Source organism: Manis javanica, chromosome 7 (genome assembly GCF_040802235.1).
Source record: "Manis javanica isolate MJ-LG chromosome 7, MJ_LKY, whole genome shotgun sequence".
Taxonomy (NCBI): Eukaryota; Metazoa; Chordata; class Mammalia; order Pholidota; family Manidae; genus Manis; species Manis javanica.
In genome coordinates this window covers 62,326,985-62,335,407 of record NC_133162.1, presented here as the reverse complement: position 1 = coordinate 62,335,407, position 8,423 = coordinate 62,326,985, and the positions used below count along the sequence as shown (strand labels likewise).

Genomic DNA, 8,423 nt, shown 5'->3' with positions numbered 1-8,423 from the left:
AACGAATATTCATATTTGACCTGATTGTTTACAGTTCCTAATGAGTGATCAAAACCGAAAGTTTTTGTGATGACTGCCCTTGTACTGTTCACCATGTAAGAACTTATTCACTATGTAAGAATTCATTCACCATGTAAGAATTTGTTCACCATGTAAGAACTTGTTCATTATGCTTCAGAAGATTGGAGACTGACGAGAATTAGGCTGGGGGTGGATTAATGATTGTGCATTGAGCATTGACTCCCCTATACAGAATTTTATTGTTGTTAACAACCATTTGATCTATAAATATGAGAGATACCCTCTCAAAAAAAAAAAAGTTACAACTTCTGTTCATCAGAAGTCAACACTGGAAACAGGTCACCAACTAGAAAAATGTATGTGTAGCTATAAGCAAAAGGATTTATATCCAGATTATAAAAATAACTCTTACAAATCAGTAAGAAAGATATTGGCTACTTAATTTAAACAAAATGCAAAAGACTTGAATAGGTGCTTCACAACTGGAGATATCCAAGTAGCCAACAAGCATATAAAAAAATGTTCAGTGTTGTTTTATGTCAGGGAAATACAGATTTAAGCCATGGTGAGATAATCACATAACACCCACAGGAATGGCCAAAATTAGAAGGACTAAAAATATTGATTCTTTACAAGTTTGTAGAACAAGACTTTACACATAGCTGGTGGGAGAGTAAATTCATATGATCACTTTGGAAAACTGTCAGTGTCTACTAAAGCTAAACATGTTTATCCCATAACCCACCAGTTCTACTCCTGGGTAGATAGCCAAGATAAATTAGCATACATGCCTACCAAAATACCAGTACAGAAATGTTCATGAGTTTTTCTTAATGATCAACAAATTGTAGGCAGTCCAAGTGTGTAAAACAATCAAATGGATAAACTGAGGTACATTCATATGAGGAACCCTATGTGTCAATAAAAATGAAAAATCAGCTACTACGTATAACACCATGAATGAATCTCACAGATTTAAATTTTAATGAATAAAAGCAAGACATAAAACAGTGTATATAATATGACTCTATCTATATGAAGTTCATTAACAGACAAAATTAAGATATGGTAATAGAAGTCCAAATAGTATTTACCTTTAGGAAAATCAATTAGAAGGGGTTAGGAAGGGGTTTCTAGAATACTGGAAATGTCCTGTATCTTGATGTAGAAGGTGGTTACATGGGTGTATACACATGTGAGATTTCATCAATTTTGTTTGCTTGAGATTTATGTTCTTTACATAGTTTAGTGCCTCATTAAAAAGAAAATAAAATAGAGTGCAGAGAGAAAAAAACAACACAACAGATCCTCTTAGTACCTGAGACTGGCAGAAAAGCTATGGAATTAGGCTGGGGAATGTCGTTAGAGGAACCATCTGCCCAAAGAGAAAGGAAAACCCTGGTGTTCATAGTTACATGGAAAAATACATTCACCTTATTTTTATACCTTAGCAAGTTGACACTATTCAAACAAAAGTGTAGAGCCTATTTAAATTAGGTAATGAATGTAGTATGTATAACGTAGGGTCGACTCATTGCATACATTAAAAGATAATAATAGTAGTGTTACTCCTGCTCTACTGCTATTATTATTTTGTTGTTACTGTTGCGGTGGTTAGTGACTCTTAGTGATTGTGTCTGAACCAGGAACTCTTGTGGCAGCGTGGTCTGCCTCTTCCCTCGTCTCACTTTCACATCTCACCATTCAGTCCATTCTTCTCATTTTCTCATTCCCCACAGAGCGGCAACTCAATACTGGGTGTGGGAAATTGATACAGATTTATCTTTCAATGCCAACTGTGGGTCTGTGAGAAGGGTGACGGACGGGCTCCGTCAGCCAGCAAACTCGAACTCGCAGACGGCCAAGAAGGAGGAGGAGCAGGAGATGTCATTCCACATGCCATCCTCTAGGAGCATCACACAGTCCTCCCCATTGGCACCATCGTTGGGCTCACCAGCTTTCCAGTTTTTGTAGGTCAGACCCCTTCCTGACAGGTCCACAAAATGACCTTCAGTCTCCTCATCTGTGATGCCCAGGAAGACATGTCTACTACTGGCTATTCTCTGGATGGCCTTGTTTTCCTCAGCATTCATGGGGGTGGCCACAGAGGCCTGCAACTGGGCACACAGAGTCTTTACTCTGTCGAAGCTCATCGTTTCACCATTGGTCAAGAAGAACTTCTTCCCAACTTTCTTGCCCATTGAGAAGGTCAGCCCTAAAGTGAAAAACTGTGGGTGACACTGGCTTGTATTTAAGCCTACCTCAAGGTAGTTTTCTGGGTAAAGGTGTCTAGAAGAGAGTTGCCACATAAAATACAGTGTGCCTAGTTAAATTTGAATCTCAGCTAAACAACTCATTTTTTTTTTTTAGTATAGGAATCTCCCATGAAATTTTGGACATGTGTACTAAAAAAAAAAGTTATTGTTTACCGAAAATTCAAATTTGACTTGGCAGCCTGTCTTATTTCCCAGTTAAAACTGGCAACCCAAATCTGAAGAGACATACTCTATCAGAGGACTTTGTCTTTTTGAATCAGAGTTTTAGAGCACATTCAATTAAAAAACTGAATTCTACCTCAGTATTATCTTAAGAATAATTAAAAATGTCTGAGAATATTTGCCCCAAGCTAGGAGGGCACAGAAGGAATAGCTCAAGCCCATTGCCAGGTCTCAACGCCATCAATAAAAAGGGGCATAGGTCCCATTTTCAGTGACCAGAGAGTAAAAAGTACTGGGTCAAGGACTCCAGAGTCAGATTGACTTCAGTTTAGAAAATACTTCTACCACTTAGCTCTGTGTGTTTGAGCAAGTTACATAACTCCTTTCTGCCTCTATTTCTAGCAAAAAAGGTGCTGTGAGGATTTCATGTGATCAGAATATGTGAAACACCTATCCAGGTCCTAAAATATTATAAGCATTTAATAAATACTTGTTACCTTCCATGTTGCCAAACTTCAAGCTACCTGAAGAGTAAGAAAGGAGGCTCACACTTTTTGATACGGTCCAATTCTTCTTGCAAAGCTCTTCTTTCTGAACTATCCAGGCGGCTCTCACAAACTAGAAAATTAAGATAAAGTGAAAGCATTGTTGAAAAGGGCATCTCAGAACTACAAGGGGTATCTTTTCTAAACCAAAAAAAATTACATTTTGATATTGGAGGAAAATGAAGCAAAAAGAAGGAAAATTCTGTCTGCTTCCATCTAGTCTTCATCTGTTGTATGAAGTCACTTTATGTATACATACTTACTCACTCTCACATGCACACACATATGCTCCCTGCTGACCTGGCATGATAGCACTCCATATGCCAAGCTCTTCACTAATTGTTTTTTTTCCCCCAAAATAAATAGTTCTATCACAGAAATGATAAATCTTTGGGGGAATTATTATAAGCTGGTGAATGTTGACTAAAAAGATACAGAGTTTTGTCTTTGGGGAAGTTTTGTTTCTGTTGTTTTTTTAATTTTGGTTTTGTTTTTCACCATGCTTGTTCTATTTTTAATCCAAGATTTTTGTGAGCTGCTCATTATTCAAGGGGGCAGGGAATGAGGCAAGCCATGTTTAATAGATGGCAAACATGGCCTTAATATGGCACAGACTTTCTCATTAGGAAATGAGTCTCTTTCCCCACTCCTTGAATCAGGACTGGCTTTGTGACTTGTTTTGACCATTAGAATGTGGCAGAAACAATAATGTACATGTTCTAAGCCTTCAGGAGGCCTTAATGCTTCTACTCTTCCTCCTCTTGGGAATCCTGTAATCACCTCTTTGTGAACAAGGCCAGGCAGCCTGTTTGGTGATGAGAGCCCTGTGTCTCATTTGCTTTCATCACTCAGCTGACAGACAAACGATATCCAGTCATGTCCATGGCACCTTAGGCCATCAGCTGATGACAGATCCATGAGTGAGACCAGCAGATTCCCAGAATCTGCTGATTCCCAGAACTGTGGGCTTAAAGCTGTGGCTCTGTTTTTCTGATTGTTTGTGTCTTATGAAGTAAAAGATAATTGACATGCCTTGTCTATACTGCTGTTGTGAAAATAGACTGACATAATAGGCCCAATACTTCAATGGCCTGGTTTCTCCCTTTTGAACCAGAGCCTGACATTAGACTGAAGGAGGCCCAGGGCCTAGCTCCTCCAGAGAGAGCCTAGTGAGGAAATGGCCCTGAAGGGTTTGTAAGTCTGCACGAGGGTGCTGGTAGGAATCCCCTGAGGCTCTAAGAAACCTAGAGAGGGTTCTGGGTCAGGAAGCAGAGTTGGACATCTTCCCATGAGGCACCAGGAGAAGAGGCACCTCCCACCTGGAAGTCAAAGTCCCACTCCCCTAGGTGTCCTTCAGCCCAGACCTTGCTGAGGTAAGCTCCTTACCTGGACAATCTCCAGGATCCCCTTTTTGGCCCACTGCTCCTGGTAACCCAGGGGACCCTTGGATTCCTTGAGGGCCCAGCTTCCCAGGAGGGCCCTGTAAACCTCTGAGCCCTTGGCCTATAGGACAAGGGAAACAGGACTCAGTATCTCTGTTCTTGCTCTGTTTCTATGAGAGTTTGATTCCAGAAGAAAGAAACATTGACCCAGAGCTGACTTTCATCACTGCTTCCCACATCCCCACATCCCATGGGACACCTACAGAGGACCACCCCCAACTCCTGTGTGGAAGCTGGGCTACCAGAGAATCAAAGCTACATCTCTGTTTTGAGTTATAATATGCAGGTGAGAGAAACACAACCTACATAAATAGAATATTACCCTCCTCACATCTCCAGACAGTTTCCTCCAGAAGGTAAAAGTCAGAGCTGGAACAGCCCAAGGTACCTGGCTCTCCCTTTTCTCCCTTGGTGCCATCGCGCCCGTCTTTGCCCGGGAAGCCATTGGCTCCTGGACAACCGCAGGCCGTCCCAGGGCAGGTCTTCTGGAAACCCTCACAGGTTTCTGTTTCTGAGAAGGATGCTGCCAGCATACTCAAGAGAAGGACAGGGAGCAGTGGAAACAGGGACATGGTCCTTACCTTGGTGTGAAGAAAGTCAAGGAAGATTATTTCATTGAGAGCTCTCCCCCAGCCTCTGCCCTTGGGACCCCTGCAGCTTGCACCTCATCCTCTCAGCCGTGCAGCCCATTCTCCCCCAGTGCCAGCGAAGCAGCGTTTGTGAGGCACCAGGCGCTGAGCTGCAGGCTGGTGCTCCACACAGGGGGGTCACTAGTGGTCACCAACCCAGCCCCAAATTAATTTGAGTTTAATTCCTCTTGATGTTTTATTTACCACTGCCATAGAGACTTGCTAGAGGGAACATTTTCTCTGGAGATTTCTCACTACCTTGGCCTTGAAGGTAGTTTTCTCTCTCTAGGTTGCAGCAGGAATTCTCAGTGTTCTGTGAGTCAAAACCACTAGCGGGTAGACCACCTTCCTTGAATCCCCTTCCCATTTCTCTATCTTAGTATTTCATCTGTCTTTCATATCCTATTTGAAATCTGTCCCTCCCCCAAGAAGAAACCTCAGCTTCCCAGTCTGATGGGTCTAATCCTTCATGGCTCTCTTTGCAAATGAAGGTACAATCTTATTTGCACATGGTCAGGTGAGCCCAGGAAAGTCACAGATGCCCCAGCATAAGCCGAGAAAGATAAACCTTCAGCATAGCTTCTGTCTGCCATCTGCCCATGCCCCTTGCAGGCCCAGAGAGCCTCCTCTAGGACTCCAGGGTCAAGTCCCTAGACATATGACCCAAGACCCCAGATCCACTCACCAGAGGGGACTTACTGAGGCTTCTGCAGAGACAGGGAATCTGGCCCTCCAGCCTCGGGTTCTGGCAGCTGCCTCAGGGTAAGGGAGGAGGCCAGACTCTGCAACACATGGTCCTGCCAGCCTTATGAAGAGTCACAGTACAGGCCTGGCCTCCAACCCCAGATTAATAAACAACTTCTCTTAGGAGTGCACTAAACTCTTCTTGGGAGCATTCCCCGGGGCCTCTGACACAGTGCGAAACAGCTGTCTGCTTTTATACTGCACATTCTGTCTTTCAGTTGCCATCATTTTGGCAGTTGTCATTCCTGAGCCCCCATAAGTAGGCTTTTGTTGTTGGTCATGTCAAGATCCTTGTTTCCAACCAAGAAATATAAAGATATCCACAAATGCTTACGCACATCAACCATACACACAAATGTGCACATGTGCACATGTACTCATCCATGAAGGCACAGCAGGCTCCCCGCAGCCCTTAACACACCAAGACCACTCCTGCCTCAGGTTCTACACTCAATACTCTCCCAGCCTGGACATCTCCTCCAGTGTCTACCAGTCAGATCTTTCTCTTTCACTCAAATATCCTTATATTAGAGAAACCTGTCTTGGTCTCTTTTTAAAACACAAGTCCCACCCAGCCACTCTCTATCCTTTTAGCTTGGTTTGTTTGATTTTATATTACTTAACACTACATGTTAATATATTCTAGCCATTTAATTTACTTTTGTATTTTTTGTTGTGCTAAAATATACATAATACAACCATTTTGACCATAATTAAGTTTATAATTTGAGAGCATTAAAAGCATTCACATTGTAGAACAGCCACCACTATCCATCTCTAGAACTTTTTCACCATCCTGAATTGAAACTCTATACCCATTAAATAATAGCTCCCCATGTCCTGCCCTACCCCAGCCCCAGCCCCAGCCCTTGGTAACACTATTCTACCTTTTGTCTCTATGAATCTGACGACTCTACATACCTAATATAAGGGGGACCATACAGGGTTTGGTTTTTGGCGACTGACTTGTTTTACTCAGCATAATGCCTTCAAGATTCATGTTGTGGCATATATCAGAATTTCCTCTTTTTAAGACTAAATAATATTATATTATATGTATATACCAAATTTTGGAAGCTTCATTTTTATAGCCAAATGTCTTCCCACAAGTGAATGGGTAAATAACCTGTGGTACATCCATACAAAGGAAAACTCCCAGAAGACAAAGGAACTGACTATTTTTTTTACTTTATTTTTTGTATTAAGCTATTATTGATATACACTCTTATGAAGGTTTCACATGAAAAAACAATGTGGTTACTGCATTCACCCATGTTATTTTGTCCCCCCCCGTACCTTATTGCAGTCTCTGCCCAACAATATAGTAAAATGCCACAGAGTCACTATTTGCCTTCTCTGTGCTACACTGTCTTCCCCATGATCCCCCCTCACCGTGTGTGCCAATCATAATACCCCTCAGTCTCCTTCTCCCTCCCTCCCCACCCACCCTTCCCCACCCCTCACCCTTGGCAGCTGCTAGTCCAAAAAGGAACTGACTATTGATTTACATAATAACTTGGATGAGTCTCAAAGGCATTATGTTAAATAAAAGAAATATAACCTCAAAAGTTTATAAACTGTATGATTCTTTTTATATATTCTTGAAATGACAAAATTACAATAGGAGAACAGTAGTTGGCAGGGATCAGGGCTGGAGAGAGGGTGATTATAAAGGCATAGCATGGGAAAATTCCATTGGGGGTGATGGAAAGTTCTATACTTTTATTGTGGTAGTTACATAAATATAAATGTAAGATTGTTGTAAGATTTCATAGAACTATACACCAGGACAAATATGCAGATAAATGATTAAATTCAAAGGAAGATCTGTATCTTATTGTCGTATTGTTCCAACATCAGCTTCCTGGTTTTGGTATTTGTACTTTGGTATGATAGATCTGATTATTGGTGAATGAAGGATGAAGGGTACAGGAGACCTTTCTTTATTATTTTTATGATTTATACATGAGACTAAAATCATTTCAAATGAAAATGTTTCCAAAGGAGTCTTAAAGTTGTGGATGTTCCAAAGGCTTGACCCCTGCTTCCTTCAGTACTTGGTCCAAGTATCCAAATGTGACTAGCCACGCAATGGCTTGAAACTGAGAAAGTAGACTGGGTTTCCAGGGATAAAACTCTTTAGTCTGACTGGGTTTACAGTGTGAGGTCTGATTGGTGAGAACTGAGGCATGAGCCAGTGGACAGCAGGATTTGAAATTGTACTAAAGGCTTTGGACCTCCTCCCAAGGTTCATTAGAGCAATTACAATAGAGGGGACATGATCAGAATTGAATTTTTCAAAGCTTTGCTTGACTACGGTGTAGAAAAGGACTGGAGCGGTACAGGACTGGAAGAGAAAGAGACCTGAGAGGACGTACACATCATCACTCAGGCAGCAGATGATTCCTGCCGGGCTTTGGGTAATGGCAGCTGGATTAAGAAATTGGATACATTTGAGAAACATCTTCCAGGTGTAATTGATAGAGCTTGGGAATTTGTTGAATGTCAAATAGTAAGCAAGAAGGAGGAATTTTTATGGGCACCCAAGTTTCTGACTTGAATATCTGGGTACCACTCAACTGAATCGGAAACAAAGCCAAAGAA

At 41.7% G+C, this 8,423-nt stretch overlaps 1 protein-coding gene across 2 annotated transcripts; it reads right to left on the bottom strand.

Moving 5' to 3' along the window:
* Positions 1 to 981: 981 nt before the first annotated feature.
* On the bottom strand, positions 982 to 5,920 carry MBL2 (mannose binding lectin 2). Of its 2 annotated transcripts, none has more exons than XM_037003101.2 (5): positions 5,775 to 5,920; positions 4,835 to 5,027; positions 4,391 to 4,507; positions 3,009 to 3,077; positions 982 to 2,236 (listed from the first exon to the last, which is right to left on the bottom strand). In XM_037003101.2, exons 2-5 carry the CDS (start codon positions 5,016 to 5,018, stop codon positions 1,854 to 1,856), a joined length of 753 nt encoding a protein of 250 aa, XP_036858996.2. In that variant the 5' UTR covers positions 5,019 to 5,027; positions 5,775 to 5,920; the 3' UTR covers positions 982 to 1,853. The 2 variants fall into 2 exon arrangements, with proteins under 2 accessions (XP_036858996.2, XP_036858995.2); XM_037003100.2 differs by having other exon boundaries at positions 5,761 to 5,896.
* Between the last annotated feature and the right edge of the window lie 2,503 nt (positions 5,921 to 8,423).